This window comes from Rosa rugosa, chromosome 1, assembly GCF_958449725.1.
Source record: "Rosa rugosa chromosome 1, drRosRugo1.1, whole genome shotgun sequence".
NCBI classification, from domain to species: Eukaryota; Viridiplantae; Streptophyta; class Magnoliopsida; order Rosales; family Rosaceae; genus Rosa; species Rosa rugosa.
The window spans coordinates 1,490,540-1,509,302 of NC_084820.1; the positions used below are offsets into that span (position 1 = coordinate 1,490,540).

At 40.4% G+C, this 18,763-nt stretch overlaps 2 protein-coding genes and 1 long non-coding RNA gene across 3 annotated transcripts; 2 read left to right on the forward strand and 1 right to left on the reverse strand.

Moving 5' to 3' along the window:
- Nucleotides 1–4,041: 4,041 nt before the first annotated feature.
- On the forward strand, nucleotides 4,042–6,433 carry LOC133709254 (uncharacterized). The gene is made up of 5 exons (XM_062134936.1): nucleotides 4,042–4,560; nucleotides 4,690–5,424; nucleotides 5,515–5,594; nucleotides 5,702–5,773; nucleotides 5,863–6,433. Exons 1-5 carry the CDS (start codon nucleotides 4,237–4,239, stop codon nucleotides 6,212–6,214), a joined length of 1,563 nt encoding a protein of 520 aa, XP_061990920.1. The 5' UTR covers nucleotides 4,042–4,236; the 3' UTR covers nucleotides 6,215–6,433.
- Nucleotides 6,434–6,506: 73 nt separating this feature from the next.
- Nucleotides 6,507–10,400, reverse strand: LOC133709245 (uncharacterized). The gene is made up of 6 exons (XM_062134927.1): nucleotides 10,130–10,400; nucleotides 8,528–9,520; nucleotides 8,020–8,193; nucleotides 7,120–7,262; nucleotides 6,913–7,023; nucleotides 6,507–6,799 (listed from the first exon to the last, which is right to left on the reverse strand). Exons 1-6 carry the CDS (start codon nucleotides 10,250–10,252, stop codon nucleotides 6,718–6,720), a joined length of 1,626 nt encoding a protein of 541 aa, XP_061990911.1. The 5' UTR covers nucleotides 10,253–10,400; the 3' UTR covers nucleotides 6,507–6,717.
- Nucleotides 10,401–12,976: 2,576 nt separating this feature from the next.
- On the forward strand, nucleotides 12,977–15,342 carry LOC133709264 (uncharacterized). The gene is made up of 2 exons (XR_009846197.1): nucleotides 12,977–14,913; nucleotides 14,947–15,342. It is a non-coding gene; the product is annotated as an uncharacterized LOC133709264 (long non-coding RNA).
- Nucleotides 15,343–18,763: the final 3,421 nt, after the last annotated feature.

Genomic DNA, 18,763 nt, shown 5'->3' on the forward strand with positions numbered 1-18,763 from the left:
GTTAAAAGTTTGTACCTTCCTGTGTTCTAGCTGGAGAGCACCATTATGTTGTACCAAACCTGTTTTGATTTCATTCGCTGGGTTATGTTAATATAATTAAGCTTTTAAGATATGATTTGATTATTTTTTTAATATTTTTTCTTTGTGATTAGAGTGAGTGATAAACAAGAGTCCAAAGTGTTTGAAAGTTTTCATATGTGAAAGGTACATTGCACGCCATTGCCAACAGAAGATTGAGACACATTGTGCGAATCAAAAATTCTAGAGAAAAATTCAGGTACCGTCCCCAAACTATGCTGCCAAGGCCAATTTGATACCCGAACTCTCAAAAGTATCAATGTGATACCCAAAGACCTAAATTGGTATCAACGTGATACTTCCGTCAAAATTTTCTAACGGCACCGTCTGTTTGCTGACGTGGCAAGCACGTGGGTCCCAAAAAAAAGTGAAATGACAAATTTACCCTTTTTTTTTTATAGAAAAATTCATCTACCGTCCCCAAACTATTTTGCCAAGGCCAATTTGATACCCGAACTCTCAAAAGTATCAATGTGATACCCAAAGACCTAAATTGGTATCAACATGATTCCTTCTTCTTCTTCTTCTTCTTCTTAGGGTTTCGCGGCGCCAAGCAGCTTGGGGCTGAAGCTTCCAATCGAACCCAATACCGGTCGAAGAACCTGTTGGTGCTGAGATGATCAACGACCCGTCCCCGTAAATTGGGGCCGTCGAGCTGTTGAGCGAGACGAGGCGTTCAGCCGGAAGGTACCGTGAGAGAGTGACCGTCGAGGCGGAGTATATACGGTCTCCGAATGGAAGGTGGTCCAGTTCTAGGGATGCCATTTTAGCTATTCTTCTTCTTCTTCTCTCTCTCTCCTCTCCTTCTCCTCCGCCTAAACCATCACTAACGCCGCCGAGATGAATTTGTAGCAGGAATTGGAGAGGATCTCGGCGGCGTTAGTGATGGTTTGGGCGGAGGAGAATGAGAGGAGAGAGAGAGAGAGGAGGAGAGAGAAGAAGAAGAAGAATAGCTAAAATGGCATCCCTAGAACTGGACCGCCTTCCATTCGGAGACCTTACATACTCCGCCTCGACGACCACTCTCTCACGGTACCTTCCGGCTGAACGCCTCGTCTCGCTCAACAACTCGGCGGCCCTAATTTACGCCGACGGGTCATTGATCATCTCAGCACCAGCAGGTTCTTCGACCGGTATCGGGTTCGATTGGAAGCTTCAGCCCCAAGCTGCTTGGCGCCGCGAAACCCTAAGAAGAAGAAGAAGAAGAAGGAAATCCCAGAAGAAGAAGGAAGAAAAAGAAATGAAAAGAAAAGGAAAAAAATGAATTAACAAAAAAAAAAAAGGTAAATTGATCATTTAACTTTTTTTGGGACCTACGTGCTTGCCATGTCAGCAAACATAAGGCGCTGTCAGAAATTTTGGACGGAAGTATCACATTGATACCAATTTAAGTCTTTGGGTATCACATTAATACTTTTGAGAGTTTGGGCATCAAATTGGTCTTGGCAAAATAGTTTGGGACGATAAATGAATTTTTCTTTAAAAAAAAAAGAGGGTAAATTGGTCATTTCACTTTTTTTTTGGACCCACGTGCTTGCCACGTCAGCAAACAGACGGCGCCGTCTGAAAATTTTGACGGAAGTATCACGTTGATACCAATTTAGGTCTTTGGGTATCACATTGATACTTTTGAGAGTTCGGGTATCAAATTGGCCTTGACAAAATTGTTTGGGGACGGTAGCTGGATTTTTCTCAAAATTCTAATATGGACCAAGGTGTAGATGGACCATAGGCAAAATGAATGGCAAAATGGGGCATTTGGTGGCAAAATATCTGATTTTTTTGCCTAGGTGCAGGTGGACCTTGGTCCATGGAAGTCTCTTTGGAATTAGGTTTCTTAACTTTCTTTGATAATGTTTAATTTCAAATCTGTTATCTGTCCAAGACATACATCTTGGCCCTTCATAGGTGTTATAAATTGTTCAAAATCCTTCTAAAGAGGACAATCTCTCTCTCTATTTTTTTTTTAAATCTAGTTGGAGGCTCACCCCCACGTCTGATTTATTGCATTAGAATTAAATGCATGTATCGAGAGGCACATAAAACTTTGGACTCTAGCATCATTATAATAATCTTCATAAAGTACATCCTAAATCTATCCAACCATCATTAAAGTTAAAGTAATTCAACCTAGAGGTGAGCTAATCTATTGGCTATATCATTTGCTTCACAAAAGATATGTCTAACATGAATAGTGTAAAAATGTCATATAAGACTTGCAATCTTCCCTATTTCAGATCTATATTCTGCGTCTTGTTGTAAAGCAGCAACCACAAGTGAGCAATCACATTCTAAATCAAAATCAGCCTTTTTTTTTTTTTTATAAATAGGCAAAAGGAGACCGGCCATGCATGCCTCTGCTTCTATGTGAAGCGTAGAGAGTGCATGAGGGAAGTAACATGCCAGAGCTGCTAAACACACTCCATGCTCATCTCGGATCACTACCCCAATTCCTCCATCCTTATAATCAAGTTTGTAGCTCCCATCAACATTCACCTTAGCCTATCATTGGGAGGGTTCTGCCATTTCGCCTGCACCCTCCGTTTTTTAGTCTTCCTAGAACGAGTTTAGTTGTTGATAATCATCGAAAAACTAGATAGCTCACTCTGCCGCATTATAGGTACTCATCTTGTGTCGATTCAATACAATTGTAACCGGAATAATTCAACTTATAATTTTATTTTAAAGATCATCCACTCATAGTCTTTAGATTAGAACCACTAGGGTTTCTAATATGCAGACAATGTTCATATAAACTCATCATGACTATAATTGAATAGCGACATCTAAACGACCAATATCATACTTAAAAAAATAAAACATCTTTATTTTTATTTTTTTAAACCGGACTACCTACTAATTATAGTCTTTTCTTAATCTATATTGGTGTTTTAATATGTATCACTTGGTATTAGCACATGAAAACGTCTCTTTAATAATGAAAACAAAAAAGAGGAGAGCTCTCCAAAATCTAGGTTGTCGGCGGGCTTCTCAGACCAAGAGATCAGCTCTCGTCCGGTGGCGGCCCTGGCATAGATCTTGTCTACGCTGGGTCTGCTGCCGGACGGGAATTTGATGTTAATATCCAGGGTGGTTTAAAGGGGTGTGGCTTGGAGGTTTCTGCAGGCTGTTTTTGGCTTCATACTCCTGGTATGAAATCTCTGGGATACTGTTGTCCATGTGTTGCAGGTTTGGCGGACCTTATCTCGCTTCCGGGATCGGCGACGGTGCGGGTCTGGGTGTGACATCTGCGGCGGCAAGGATCGGAGGAAGTGGGATAGGGGCAGGTTCATGGCGACGGGGTTGTGGCGGCATGTCTCGTGCTGATCTTGGTCGTGGCGATTGGTTTCGTGGTGGCGGGATCATGGCGGACGGTGGCGGCGGCGGGGGGAGGCAGGAACTGCAGTGCTGGCTTGAGGATGCTGGAGATGGAGACCGGGTCTGGCCCAAGGCAAGCCTAATGGGCTTTTGAGCGGACCCTTTCTGGAAGCTGCTCTGGACTTTATTTTGGGCTAGGGTTTCTGCCCTAGGCCCATCTCTATGTTATTTAGTTATCTAAGTACAATAATTTCCTTGTATTAGGAAGCCATGCATTGTTTTTGCATTCTATGTACCTCTAGCGCCTCTGGAGTAGTACCGAAGGAGGATTCTCGCTTTGTCTACGTATTATTGTCTAATGAGTAGGTCTATAGCTATGTACCACTGTGGGTACTACCACTACCTCCTTATCTGTCTATGTCCTTAAATGACAGCGGCAGGGTATGTAACGGCCTATTCTGGCTTGTGCTGAATATATTTTCGCCTTTTGGGCTTGATTCTAAAAATAATGAAAACAAAAATGATATTGCCCATCCCCAAGCACCAAAACGACGACGTTTCCTCAATGCATCTTTCATTATTTTGCCACCGGCCATGTGGGTTTCAAAAGACTCTCCTCAACGGCTAGTTCCTAGTGACCGTTTCCCGTCTCCCCAAATTCAAAATCTGAAATCTTACTGCCTCTCTCACTCGCTAAGCTCTCACAGACACATTGTCTTCAAACACCCACAAACCAAAACCACCAAAACCAGATTCACAGCTCAGGCATCTTACACAAACACTCGATCTTTCTGGAACCCTTTTGGCAATTCTTCAAATTTAGATCCGAGAGTTTTAAGAATGGTGTACTCATACGCACCCACATACTACTCCTCTCTACATGAGTCGGTCACCTCCTTATGTAAGACCATACTTCCCTTCAGCTTCAAGAAACGCCGCTTACCGGCCGCGGAACACAAGCTGTCGAAGCTTCAGTCTGATAATCTCAAATGGCAGCAGGACTCTTTCCACCAGATTCTCAACTTGATGGGTCTTCACAAGGAAGGCATTTTGGCAGAGACTGAGGTCTCAGCTTTTCGATCCCATTTGCTCGACACTCTAATTGCAGCTCCGGCCGAACATGAGCAGCCAGTGATCTTGAGAGATAAGCTGCTTTTCTTGCAGGTAACAAATCTAAAAGCTCTCTGCCTTCCTTTTTTTTTATTGTTAAAATTACGCGACAGGGTATTGTAAGTGACAAATTGTTCTTGCTGCTGCGATCCGCTGAGATTAATGGGAATTTGAATTTTGTAGGAACTTTTGTATGCAAAATGCATATCTGAAGATGAGTACCATTCTTCGAAAAGGCCGTTGCTGCAGAGATTGGCAGTCCAAGGAGCTGAGATTGAGGCCAGAGATGTAATTGTTGCAGGGGCGCCACTCAAAGATCCAAAAGAGAATGCAGAGGAGGAATGGTCTGTCATCGACTTGAAGGATGACAAAAGCTTGGTGAACAAAGAGGGCTCGAATTCGAAGAGCAACAAAGGGAGGCATGGCTCGGCAATGAAGCAGATCAAAGGAGCAGCTTCGGTTTTGGGTTTTGTGTCACCTTACAAACAGGGGAAGAACAGAGAAGAGAGGAGCATTTTCGATTTGGCTAACAACTCTAATCATGAAACTAGTTCAATTCTCATGCCGGAGAGCTTGCCTCCAGTGAAAGAAAGTGGTAGCTCGGATAGAACAAAGAGGAAACCGTTTAGGAATCTGTTTCAGAGAGAGCAGAAAGAGGGAAATGGGGATGAGAATTGTGTCGAACAAGAACAGACACCTTTGAAATCAGCGAAAAAGAAATGGGGATTTGATGGATTGAAGAAGTGGAAGAGGAGTGAGTTGGAGGATGAGACAACTCCTCTGCCTCTTAATGAGAGATCAGATAGTGAAGTTCATGTGAAGCTTGTGGCAAGTCCCATGGGTGAAGGACCAGACACTAGGCTTATCAAGAGGAAGCTGCTTTCAGATGGTTCTCCTTCTGATTTTTTCATTGATAAGGTTTGACATTGTTGATTTGGTTTCTTAATGATTGAGTTGATATTTGAAAATTGAGCTGAAACTAAATCTTGGTCACTTTATAATGTGCAGGTTGTAGGGGACAAGATAAAGAAGGAGCTGTCGAGAATTCAGACCGAGCTTTGCACATCAAATCCAAATCTCAAATTTTCGTAAGCCTTTATACTAGTTTCTGGTGACTTTGTTGTATGAGCATTGGTGTTTTGAAAAAGCAATCTTTCTTTTATGAATATATGAATGATTCTTGGGACTTGATCAGGAATGACCAAATTGAAGCAATTTCAACTAAGCTTCCAGTAGACAAGGCTGAGCTAAAGAAGTTTTTCCCCAAGTGAGTTCAATTCCAAATCGTTTACCTTTTGAGCCTAGGATCAGCTAAAATTGTCACCCTTTTGAGCTCTCTTTGTTTCAATGTTGCAGGTCGTGGTGTGATCGCTACGGTGATGTGGTCTTGGATGTGGTGAAGAAAGAATTCAAGGACCATGTTGGGGAAATGGAGAGCTTGAGGAATGCAGCTAGAGAGAAACATGGCATGAACTCAGCGCGATGGACAACATTCCAAGACGACGATGAAAATTGTCACCCGAATCTATTTGCAACCCGAGATCATTCATACCATAGCAGTGGCACTTCAAGGTTCCATGAAACCAATCCTTTCTGTGATGATCACATCACTGGGAATGGAAGCAATGCTAGCAAGCTGGGATTTAAACCAGCTTTTGCCCAAGACCAGAACCAGAACCCCTTCTGGGTCCCTGGACATGGCTATTGATAACAGCAGGCACTGATATATATTCTGGGTAATGCCTTATAGGGAAGTAATGTTATCTGCTTTTATGATGTTATTATGATTGAGGAATCGCTTTATGGATTCTAAAAGAACTCGGCTAGCCAAGTAATTCAAACTCTTATGTTTGACTTGTAAATTAGGCAATGTAATTTCACCCTGTGCTGTCCTAAAGTAACAACAGGGTTGGTAATTTATTGAAAAGCTCCCTTTTTGTGCAGAATGTGTCTCATCTTTGTTGAAAGCATTCTCAAGTAAGAGAAAATTACCCCAAGTATGCGTAAGATAAACATTGATACAAATATCTCATATTTCTCAATCCCTGTACAAGTACTACAAATCCGCATCATGAGATTTGACTTGGAAAATTCAGATGCAAGTTAGCACTGAGCACAAAATAAGTTAGTATTTGTCCATGGAGGACAAATAGACACGTGATTGTAAATGTGAAGGACCATCAATATTTACATTCATATGTACAATTTATATCAAATAGAAGATATCCCTGAGTTAGATACGGAACAGTCGTTTAAACCTTCACGAACATCTCCTCGACAAAGTGGACAAACTCTGTAAGAGGAAAAAAGGCAGTAGGAAAAGAAACCAAAAGACTTTCAGTATAAAACACTGGAAAATGAAGGATAATATTAAAAGTAAAAAGCAAGGGATGGCAATAAGCATACCCATGTATCTCTTTAAGCCACTTATCCACACATGACATGTGATACTCATGGTGGCAGGGCAGAACTCGAATTTTGTCCCCTTCCTCATACTCAGCAAGGCAGATGTGGCACCTGTCAATTATTAACTCACCATGATCAAACACTGACAGATGCATTATGCCCACTGTTGATAATAAACGAGAAAAATTTGTACTATACATGACTTACTGTTCAGCATCATCCCCATGCTTCAATTTGTCAACCTTAGTGTGACTCTTAAGAGGAAACGAATCAACGACAGATGCTGGGGCAGGGACTGAGACCATAGACAGTGAAAGTGACACAGGTTGGCGATGAATTTCATCCAAAACCTGCATGTCATAAATTAGAACAAAATATGTTACAAAATTATGTGATGAAGCATATTTGAAAGGAATACAAGTATATCCATTTGTAATCTCCAAAGTGCAGACAGAATAAAAACTGTAACATTTGAAAGGATGCTGTATCTACATTCTTCAAACCAGGAAGCATATTTGAAAGGAATACAAGTATATAGAGATGCTCTAAGCTATACAAAGTATGTAACCAAAAAGTTGATCAACACATGGACATGTTCCCACAGAACAGAAACCAGACTGGAAAGCAATGCGATATGATGAGATTCTGAATATTACTTTCCCTATAAAATAATTTTATCAATTTCTATGTTTAATCACTGCCTTGAATGATGACATCCAGAAAAAACTTTTCAACACCAAAACCTGCTTGAAACCTGTGTCATTCATTTAACCAGGCTTTCCTAACATATACTTGCCAGAAAATTCCATAATGAGATTAATAAGCACCAGCAGAAAAATATACCGAGCCATTCAACCAAAATTGATGAATGAGAAACAAATTTCATTAATGTCTTCACTCATTAATAACCAACAGTAGTGCAATCTACCTAACCAGATGCATGCGACCATAGAGGACTTGACCTTTTGAAATGAAAGCAGACCCTAGACAAGAATGTTTGAACCTTCATTGTTATAGCCCAAAACATGTAAGCAACTTCTAGAAGTATTATACATTATCACAATATCGAACAATACAAGAAACAGAAGCCTGAGGAAATAAAATTACCTCAAATAGAGCTTCAGCAAGCATGACAATTCTCGATATACTTGCCCGAGCACTAGACTCTTCTGTCATCAAGAATGAACCACAGGAGCACATGCCACCCGGGTGAATTCCTGTAGGACAAGTAGTATTGCGGTGAGCATTATCATCAAGGCCACCACGAAGCCGTTCCCAGACCTGTAAAGAGTCATGCAAAAGCTAAAATATAATTACTGGGGAGAATAAGAACACAGCTGTTGGTAACTATTGATAGGATTTTCTGCCCTATAACAAGATATTTTTTTTTTGGTAATAACATCTAAATAGAACACATTATGAACCGAATATTGAAGTACTATTAGCCCATGATAACGTATATAAATATAATATTGTAAATGAATGCACACTACTGATTATTCCATATAACACATAAGTCCCTCAAGTCAATGGAGCCCAAGTATCCAATCTCCAGATCCAAGTTAAGTCACATGATTGAAACATAACAGAAGTTTTTTAAGTTTTACAAGATCACCTCAGATCTAGAGTGCCGGCGCCGTTCACTCAAGTTGGGAGTTCTATTGACCCGGTGACCAGAATCAGCTCCACTCCGATCATCAAGAAAATCACCACTCAAACCAAGTAGCCATCTGTCATGAAATCCTAGATCCTCAGTCTCATCAGTAGAGAAAAGTATGGTTGGAGAATCAATAAACCTTCTGGAACTGCGTCTTGAAAATGCATCCCAAAACAGACGCCTACCATTCCTTCTGGACTCACGGTTACTTGTATCAGCATTACTACTGGACAAAAAGTTCGAAGAAATGCTCATGACATCAACGTGAACTACGCTTCCATCTTCCCGGCTTTGTTCCCTGTTGGACACAAGGAATCCTAAGCCAGAAGGTACCTCCCGAAGGGAATCATTTCCGCGTGAGGGAAAAGGTAATGGTATATCCGAAACATGAACAGAATCAGTATCAGCATTAGTATTATGGACAGCCATTACTTCAGCTACATGATTCTCAACGGACATGTCATCAGAACGGGAATTCCCAATCCCTTGTGGAGAAGAACTACTTGGACGCATAACCACAGGACACGCCTGAGATACATTCTTGTCTGCGGAGCCATTGACTGCATCCATGTTAGCCGAACTATTCACAGAGACTGGGTGGGAAGATTGTTGTTCTTTAAACGAAGTACTAGCTGTAGTACTATTATCCCTACTAGATTCATCATGATTACAACCAGCACTTACCGGATGAGAAATGAGCTCCTTACTTCTGGACAAGCACTTCCCCTGGTTACTAGTGTCAAGACTTCTTAAACCTTCTTCAAAATAAGTACCCTGACCGGCTGGAACATCGCTCTGAGATGAGGATCCAATTTCAGTATTAGGGAAGGTGGACCCTGCCCCTGCACTGGAGATCAACGAGGATACGTCTGTGGAGTTCTGAACTGGATTTTTACCCCGATCACAATTCTCTGCGTATCTCACAAGACACTCAGCTGGATGATCTTCCATCTGCAAGAAAGACACCTAAGCATATCAGCATCTATCATAATCTATAATCCTAAGTACAAACCAATGCAACAAAAGATCACAACACTAGCAACATTCTTATCTAACACTTCCCCGACCGATTTCAGGGTCTTCCAAGACCCTGAAAACGCTCGGTCTAATCTGGTTTCTTCTTCATCCACGATTGTTTAACCGAATCTAAACAATCCTAAAGACCAAAAAATACATAATTCGATCCCCGGAATTGATAATTGACCTGATTAATTAAAACTGCCATTCAACAACATGACCCTAATTGAGCAATTTTTCATTAGCCACCAATATTCACAGATACATGATAAGCAAAAAGTCAAATTGACGAAGGAAACTACAAAATCACAAAGCACCAATCTTTCACCACCAGCTTATCAAATTCATGAAAATAAACCCCAAATCAATCATTTGGGTTTCTCTATTCCACTAAAAAGCACCGACCTTTGCACCAAACGACCAAATCCCAAATCATCCAAACCCAATTAAGATCGAATCTTTCATTCAAATTAGCACAAACGAAATAATGGGTGATGAAGATTGAAGATTGAAGATTGAAGAAGAAAGGAAAGGGGTGGGTACCTCGTGAGCGGCACGTGAGGAAGAGCCTCCGCAGACGAGAGAGGAGAGTAGGGAACGATTGGCGGTGCGGTTGGGTCGGGGCCGAGATGGGCGCGAACCCAGTCGGCTAGTGCTCGAACCCATTTCAACAAGAAGAAGAAGAAGACGACGAAAGCTTGAGAAATGAATAAAGAGATTGAGATTGATGATAATTGAAGCACCACCCAACTGAGAGAGAGAGAGACAGAGGTGCTTTGTTTATGTTTCAAATTCGATGAATTTGTGGACTACCGTATCATTGGGGTAAAGAAAGACTTGATCTTTGATGCGTCTAAACAGTTGAGAGGGACTGTAATAATATTAGAGAGGCATTTATTTTTGTTGTATGCTTTCTATTATTTTTAGTTTTTATTGACATTGTAATTTTCTTTTCTTTTTTAATACGTTTTGGGAAAGAGATTTGATGTAAGAAAAGAAAAGATGGAGACAATTGAAAGGGAGGTTGAAAAACCTAAGTTCATGCTTAAGAATGGACCTAATAATTGAAACAAAATCATTTACTTTACGGATAATTACGGATAATTATACGATTTATAAGTAATTATGCATTTATGAGACACAAATGAAAAATGTCCAATTGATGACGTTAAGAATGTTAAATCGATGCTTTTTTTTTTTTTTTGAGAGAATGTTAAATCGATGCTTAAAGTTTAAGTAAATGTAGTTAAAGTTTGATTAAAAGCTTGTGTAAACAAAATATTGAATTAGAAGTTGAGTGACGATGGATCTTTAAGACCAACCGGAAATTTAGAAACGTATGTTCAAAAAAGGGGAAGTCCTTGTCTGAAAAATTAGAAAGATACACAGGATTAAAAAAATAATTATACAATGTTTTGTAATAAGGTGGAATGATTCTATCATTACAAATGTGAATGTGGGCTTGAAAATTGGAAATGGCTGGAACAACAACCCAAACCTAAAATAGTGGATCTCTCTCTACCATTGACCTTTACATAATGAAGAGTCTCTTGCCCAAGCTCATCCTGGCCCAAACCTTTACCTTATGAGACCTCTGTCTTCCCTCCTGCTTAATTTGAACATCACTTTTTGGTGTTACCGAGGCAGCTCATACTTTTGATTTTGGTTGCTATGACAATTAAGGCCAGCTTGGTAGTACGCATAGAGAGTAACTGGCCTAGTTCTAGACTAAGCACAACCCGGCAAACGGTTTCCGATTATGGAAACAAAACCCGGCCAATTCCTCTATGTTGTTGTTGCTTCTCCATCTTTCCATAATCACATAACACAAATGCCGCTCTCCGCCAACCAAAATTTGTAGGTAGATTGGCCTATCCATATTCATATTCGCCAGAAATACATAAATTCTAATTCATTCGATCTCTGTTTGATAGTTTGACGTTCCTTTTTAAGCTTGTTGTTGTTGAATGCGGGCTTTAGATGATTAGTTATGTTTTCACTAGTTTCTATTTATATGCTCAGATTTAGTCATGGATTTAGTCCAGTAATAGGACAATCAGTTTGTAGATAGGAAGTGCTCAATGCAAACCCTAGCTTTCCCTTTGAAAAAAGGAATAACTTAGACAACACGCAAGTATTGGTTCATGTAAGACCAAAGCAAGCACTAGAACCTCGACAAAATTATTTTTGGATTCAAACATTCCTCTAACTGTTTATAAGGAAATATTTGACGGACAATTCCTCGGCTATCCCTTTGGTATTTCGAAGTGATGCAACGCTACCAGGCTATATGAACTGGTCAATGAGGAAATGAGTAAGTTTTCCTAGTCTCTTTGATCTGATTAGGCTCGAGAACTCCAGAAAAGAGTAAGATCATGAGGAGGTCTAGGCATTATGACATTGGATATGTAATTATCATAAAATTCATAACGCTTTTGTGTAATACTTATACTGTGTAGTTTTTGGCTTTACCTTTTTTAAGAAATACATGCACTTGATTTCTGCATTGTGCATTTGGTGAAAGTCTCATCAGCGAGTCCTCACTCACTGGACAGCAAACTGGAGTATTTGGTAAGAGCTGTATCACATAATATGGAGGTTTAAATGAAGAGAACCCCCAAAACAGAGTGACTCAACTATTTTCTACAAAGCGAGATTGAATTTAAAGCTTTACATCTGTTTTAACAAATTAAAACAATAAACCTCTAATTAAAGCTCGGCAAATCTATCAATCAGGATATTCTCTATAGGAACAAGAAGACAATTAAACACATCACCATTTATATATTAAACTGGGGTTCTCACTCATTTGGAGTCATATATATATGCCTAAAACACGAGGTGTTATCCACTCAACAATAATTGAAGCATGCACAAAAGATACAGATTATGTAAAGGAACGTGTCCGGTAGATGTACAAGTAATAGTAGACGCCACGAAAAAAAGCTTCAAATCACTAAGGTAAAGGACAATGGGCCTGAAATCCTGAATGCTTGATAGTGCTCTGTCGATCAGAAAGGGGAGTCTGTGGTACCAATGTACCATCGCCATTTCAAAAAGCTTTGTCATTTTTCTTTTCAGTTTATTCATACCAAACAATTAGAAACTTGGCTTTACTGATCGAGCCATTAGTGATTAGACGTGGCTCTGGTGTAATTGGAAGAAAATGCAAGCTTAGCTAGGAGATAGCTTTTAGTGGAACGGGTAGCTCATTAGATATCTACACCGTTCAATATATTTTCGTCATGTGTATAATTAATTTAAATTAATAAGGATCAAAAGTCTCGAATTTTCGCTTCCAAAAATTAATATCAAACTGTTAGTATCTTTAAAATGGTGCGGGGAGCCCAGCCGACCATCCTAGTGAATACTCTCTCATTATCTAGAGAGTTCCAATGATAAACCTAAAACTTGGTAGGTGTGGTATGAATATCAGATCACAGATCTGAAAGTGCCATGCATATGAATTGTAGGTAAACACCTAACAATAACAAACACTGGTCTGACTTGCAGTTGCTCTATTATTTTCAAGATGAGGGGAACACGTTTCCCTCGGCAATTGGCGACCCGGTTATATCACCATCCCTAGCTTATATCTTTTCGCCACGTATTGCCGCCCCAAAAGAGAAGGAATACGTACTCTCAAGCCTATAAATCAAAGCTACAGGATAACCCTCTATATATACATTTCAGAGTTGATCGCAGCAAAATCTAAACTAATCAGAATCATTTGTGATATTGTAAAATGCCAGACCATCCACCACCACCACACGGCCACGGTCACCCGCCACCTCCAGGTCCGGGGCACCACGAGCCTCCTCCTCCGGGGCCTCATGCACCCCCTCCGCCGGGACCTCATCCACCTCCTCCGGGACCCCATCCACCCCCTCCGGGACCCCATGCCCCTCCTCCCGGCGGCCCTCCTCATGATCCACACAAGCCACATGACCCGCACCACGGTCACCACCACCCATGAACCTAACTACCCATGAGGCCATGAAGCTAGTCAGCTAGCTGTGATCTATATATCTATGTGTTTGTAATGTGATGTAGCTAGCTTGTAGTTCTAAGTTGCTGGGTTTACTGGCTCTGCTCCTTCGATCTCATCTGTCGGGCACTGATTATATTCATGTAATGACTACGATATGATGACTATGTACCCAAAAGAAGGCTGATCATTTATGTAAAATAAGAAGAGTACTAGCTTTAATTTGTGGTTTATGTATCATCATGAGCTTTGTGTAAATCTTCTTCTATTATTCTTCCACGATGGTTAAAAAGTGATGGTTAAAATTCCCCATTAGAAATCAGAAAATTGTCAGTTAATAACCAATGTCCCCAATTTTATCAAATTTTTATTACGATTTCATAAAGAAAAAGAGAGCAAGATTAAAGTAGGCTCTAAGTATGCCCTATTCTGTAAAATTTCAACAGATTGATCTCCTAGATGCATTTGTGAGCTTCTGTTTGTAACTTCTCTTCTGTCAAATCCTCCTTATCCTCCATATACGAACTCATGGCTCCCACCTTGACGAAGACGAGCATTAATTCTGGCATTGCCGCACTAACAAAACTCACGTACTTTGTTCTTATCCCCTTTTCCTTTCCGATAGTAACTCAGCAAGAGTTCAATTATTCACAATTGCAGCAACTAGTTTCTGTAATCCAGCAAAGTTAAAGTTGCTCTGGCCCAAAAAAGAAAAAAGAGAAAGTTGGAGTTCCATACTGCCCTAGTGCCCTGGTTTACACACTGTTATTGATCTTGTGGTTCTTATAATGCATGAAGCATCACCACACAAAAATTCAGAAGACAAAAACAAAACAAGTACTGTGCCTGATATGTACACATGCTTGCTTTCATTGTTTATATTAAATTAATATCCTGAGCTACCATTCTGCCAAAATAAGCTAACTAAGTTTATCCTTATATGGATATTATGTGAATTGGAATTAATTTTATATTTGATTCTTTTATATTATGTGGCACCAATTACGACGAAGCATGTGCCATTCTGAAGATAATGTCTACATTTCTTAATTTAGAGCCCTTTACCGACACACCATTTCCTATAAAATCTTCTCCTACCTAGCTTAACTCTTCAACAGTTCGCCACATCAAGAACAAGTCTCTTCAAGTCTTTAACAAGTCAGTCTCAGCAAGAATTCGAAGATGCATCACGGTGACCATCACGGCGGACCCCCACACCACGGAGGAGGTCCGGGAGGTCCGGGAGGTCCGCCTCACGGAGGTCCACCCGGAGGAGGACCGCCTCATGGAGGTCCACCCGGAGGCGGCCCTCACCATGATCAGGGTCATGGCGGCCCAGGTCATCAAGGAGGACCAGGAGGTGGCGGCCCAGGTCATCAAGGAGGACCAGGAGGAGGAGGCCACGGAGGACCAGGCGGAGGAGGCCACGGAGGACCAGGCGGTCATGGTGGACCGGGTGATCACGGCCATGGAGGAGGAGGACAAGGCGGTCATGGCGGACCGGGCGGCCATGGAGGAGGACATGGTGGTCGCTGATCATGGAGCTAGACTACGTACTACTAATGGTGTACTAGCTAGGTGAATAAGTCGATCTCTGTGTGACTTTGTGGTATCGATTGTTTGTGTTATCATTTTCCTAGTTGGGTCGATGAGATCGTAGCTATTGGAGCTAGGGGAGTCGACCTTCTGTTTTAAGTCTCTAATTGTGCATGGATGTGTAATAAAAAAACCCTACTAGTTATGGATTTGATTTGTCTCTTAGGCTCAAGATTGCAGTTACAGATTATACAATATCCTCAAATGACTAAGAACATAAAAAACAGAGCAGTAATCCTAGCTAATTGGTGATTTACAAAATTCAAGTTGTATTTGAGTTTATTGGCTGTCCTAAGCATCACCTCAGAAGAAACTTTGCAGAACAAAAACAAAAATTGTATTTGGAGTGCTAAATTTATCAATATTCTAGGATGTACAGAAGTATCATACATTGATTATGGTTTTCTTCGGGACAAGTACGTGGCGGATTGGTATGGTAGTTGTAGAAACTATAATGTCATTTTTTTTACGACGAAGTCGTGCGTTGAGCACATAGCAAACTACTCTTTTGTTTTTTATTTTTTACGGCGAAGTCCTGCGTTGGGCACATAGCAAACCATTCTTTTGTTTTTTTACTAAAGAACCATTCCACTTTAAGTGGCATGCGTCTATTTTTCAGAAGTGTGCCCCCTCGTAAAGAAACAAAGAAAATTTCTTGGACTCGGATCAATTCAATAAGAATAAACATAACTAAAGAGACTAAAGGGCCTCTCATCCAAAAGAAAAATGAGACTGGAGGGCCCAACTCACCAAATAAATATCAATGAGGCCCATACCGAGTATTGCTAAAAAAAACCCCTCACCAATAATGTTATGGTTTTTTTCTATGAATTTGCAGGGAATGAGTGGAGGACATGAGCACCAGCAAAACATTTCGATGCGGCCGTAATGGCGGAACTGGCTCACCAGGAGGCTGGTCGTCAGCATCAAATCTCAAGAGGGTATCTTCATCAAACAATGTCCACAAAACCAGAGTTGAGGAAGAGAGTCGTAGACAATATGAATACAATATAGTCTAGATATATCGAAGACATTGTTATACATTAGACAAAAATTTATATAATTGTAACTAACTTCGGGGTGCAATTCCGTCACTAATGCATTAAGGCCCTGTTTGGTTTACTGGAATCATAAAGAGGGAAAATGAATTGAACTCCTTTCCTTAACTACCTTGGAATGGAAAGGGATTTAATATTTCCATTTCAACGTTTGGATGAAACTGGAATTGCAATCATGATTGGGAAAAACATATTTCAGATTTTCCAATAATATCCAGGGCAATAATATAGTTATTACTAATAATACTCGTCCTTGGATATGAAAGATCATAAAATGTCAAAAGTATTGAAAGTAATGTTTATAGCCATCACAAGTAAATCAAACAAATTGCACTTGACAAGGAGACACGTTGCAATTGCACTTACTCATGATTCATTTGGATTATGGACTCATAATATAGAAATTGTATAATGGTGTATTTGCAGAGTCCTGCGTCCTTCGTTCATACAAATTTCCAGTTCATGAGCTTGTTGCTTTAATCGTATCTCACCACAGTAATTGTACAAGAGGAGTAAAAGTTAGAGAAATTAAAACACCACTAATGGTTGGTTATATGTAGATCAGGGTAAAATCAAGACTGAATTTTGCAAAGGCTTCTATCATGATCTATGCATGGAAGAATAGAGTAGAATTACACCGATCAATAAGGAGCAGACAAAAAAAAATGGCTAGGGGGAAAGCAAATATATAAATATCAAGGATGATCCATTTGTTACTGCAGTGACTTCCATCAATCTTATTTCGTCTACCTTGATGACGATACAACAATATTAAAGGAGATAGACTCGAGATTAAGTTTTAAAATTGATCTACAATTAATGAGGGGCATATAACGTCATTTGGCTATTCCCAGTATGGTTGGAATTGAAATACCACCTCCTAGGCATTAATCTAATTCCACCCTAAAGACGGAATTGATTCCATATCAGCTCGCTCTTTCGAATTGATTCCATATCAGCTCGCTCTTTCGTTTCCTTTCCGTACCTAAAATTAAGGCCAAAGCATTGGAAAAGGAAATGGTTTCCTTTTCTAGTCACCAATTCCAACAAAACAAACGGGCCCAAGTACATTTTATAACGAAAAGGTGAAAATCATTTAAATATTTATATTACTGTTTTATATTACACTTTTTAAATCTAAAAACTGGTCCTGATTATAATCAAAGATTACTATATAGTTTCTCCTCGAATCAATGTAATGCAATAACGACTTTGAACCCAAGTACTAGACACATCAATGTAGGCTCAATTTAACAACAGATGGCTGCATAATTAGGTTCAGATCATTCCTTGCAGGAAAAGGTACATAAAGGCGCAACCCAACTTCCTTTCCCTCCATTTTTGACCCCCTAAATTTATTTTTTTTTCCTTCATTTTAATTTTAAATTTTGTTTATTAGGTAATACAGGTTGCTTCACAGACATTTCCCCCTTCACTAGCAGGACCTCATTTTCTTTGAATCTGGTGGCCTTCTTCCTCTTCCTCTTCTTCTTCTTCAATACAGTCCAAAATCACCCTTATTCTTCTGTACACATTCTTTCTCAATCACACAAAGCAATCCCCACAACCCTAATCAAAGATTCATCCTTTTCTTCTCCTCTGCCACAATCAACACTTGTAATCAAAAAAGCTACTTCATTAATTCAGGTACAATTTGAGGTCCTTATACATTTTTTTTTCTTTACAGTACATGAATCCTCTCTGCAACTCAAAGACTCCATCTTATAGGATCCACCATCTTTCTCTGTAATAAAGTAGTAAACTTTAAGCTCCATTGAGTATGGATTCGAAAACCCAATTAGCTCCAGCTCTCAATTTCTTCCCAACCCTTGAAAAAAAAAAAAAAAAGGCATCACCACACAAAAAAAATCAGAAGAGAAAAACAAAACAAGAACAGTGCATGATACACATGCTAGCTTTCATTGTTTATAAAATATCCTGAGCTACCATTCTGCCAAACAGCCAAAATTAGCTAAATAAGTTTATCCTTATATGGATATTATATGTGGCACCTATTACGACGAAGCATGTGCCATTTTGAAGATAATGTCGACATTTCTTAATTTAGAGCCCTTTACCGACAGTATTCTCCTATAAAATCTACTCCTACCTAGCTTCCTATAAAATCTACTCCTACCTAGCTTAACTCTTCAACCGTTCGCCACATCCAGAACAACTCTCTTCATACAAGTCAGTCTCAGCAAGAATTCGAAGATGGATCACGGTGACCAACACCAGGGAGGAGGTCCGGGAGGTCCAGGAGGAGGACAGCCTCATGGAGGTCCACCCGGAGGCGGTCCTCAGGGTCATGGCGGCACAGGTCATCAAGGAGGACCAGGAGGAGGCGGCCAAGGAGGACCAGGCGGAGGCGGTCAAGGTGGACCAGGCGGAGGCGGCCAAGGAGGACAGGGAGGAGGCGGCCAGGGAGGAGGACATGGTGGAGGCGGCCAGGGAGGAGGACATGGTGGTCGCTGATCATGGAGCTAGACTACGTACTACTTATGGTGTACTAGCTAGCGGAATAAGTCTCTCTAT

Coding starts and splice junctions, on each gene's coding strand:
- LOC133709254 (XM_062134936.1), top strand. CDS start 4,237: ATGGTGTACTCATACGCACCCACATACTACTCCTCTCTACATGAGTCG. Junction 5,595..5,701: donor AATCCAAATCTCAAATTTTC/GTAAGCCTTTAT, acceptor GGACTTGATCAG/GAATGACCAAATTGAAGCAA. Junction 5,774..5,862: donor CTAAAGAAGTTTTTCCCCAA/GTGAGTTCAATT, acceptor TCAATGTTGCAG/GTCGTGGTGTGATCGCTACG.
- LOC133709245 (XM_062134927.1), bottom strand. CDS start 10,252: ATGGGTTCGAGCACTAGCCGACTGGGTTCGCGCCCATCTCGGCCCCGA. Junction 7,024..7,119: donor CATGGGGATGATGCTGAACA/GTAAGTCATGTA, acceptor AATAATTGACAG/GTGCCACATCTGCCTTGCTG. Junction 6,800..6,912: donor TGGCTTAAAGAGATACATGG/GTATGCTTATTG, acceptor TTCCTCTTACAG/AGTTTGTCCACTTTGTCGAG.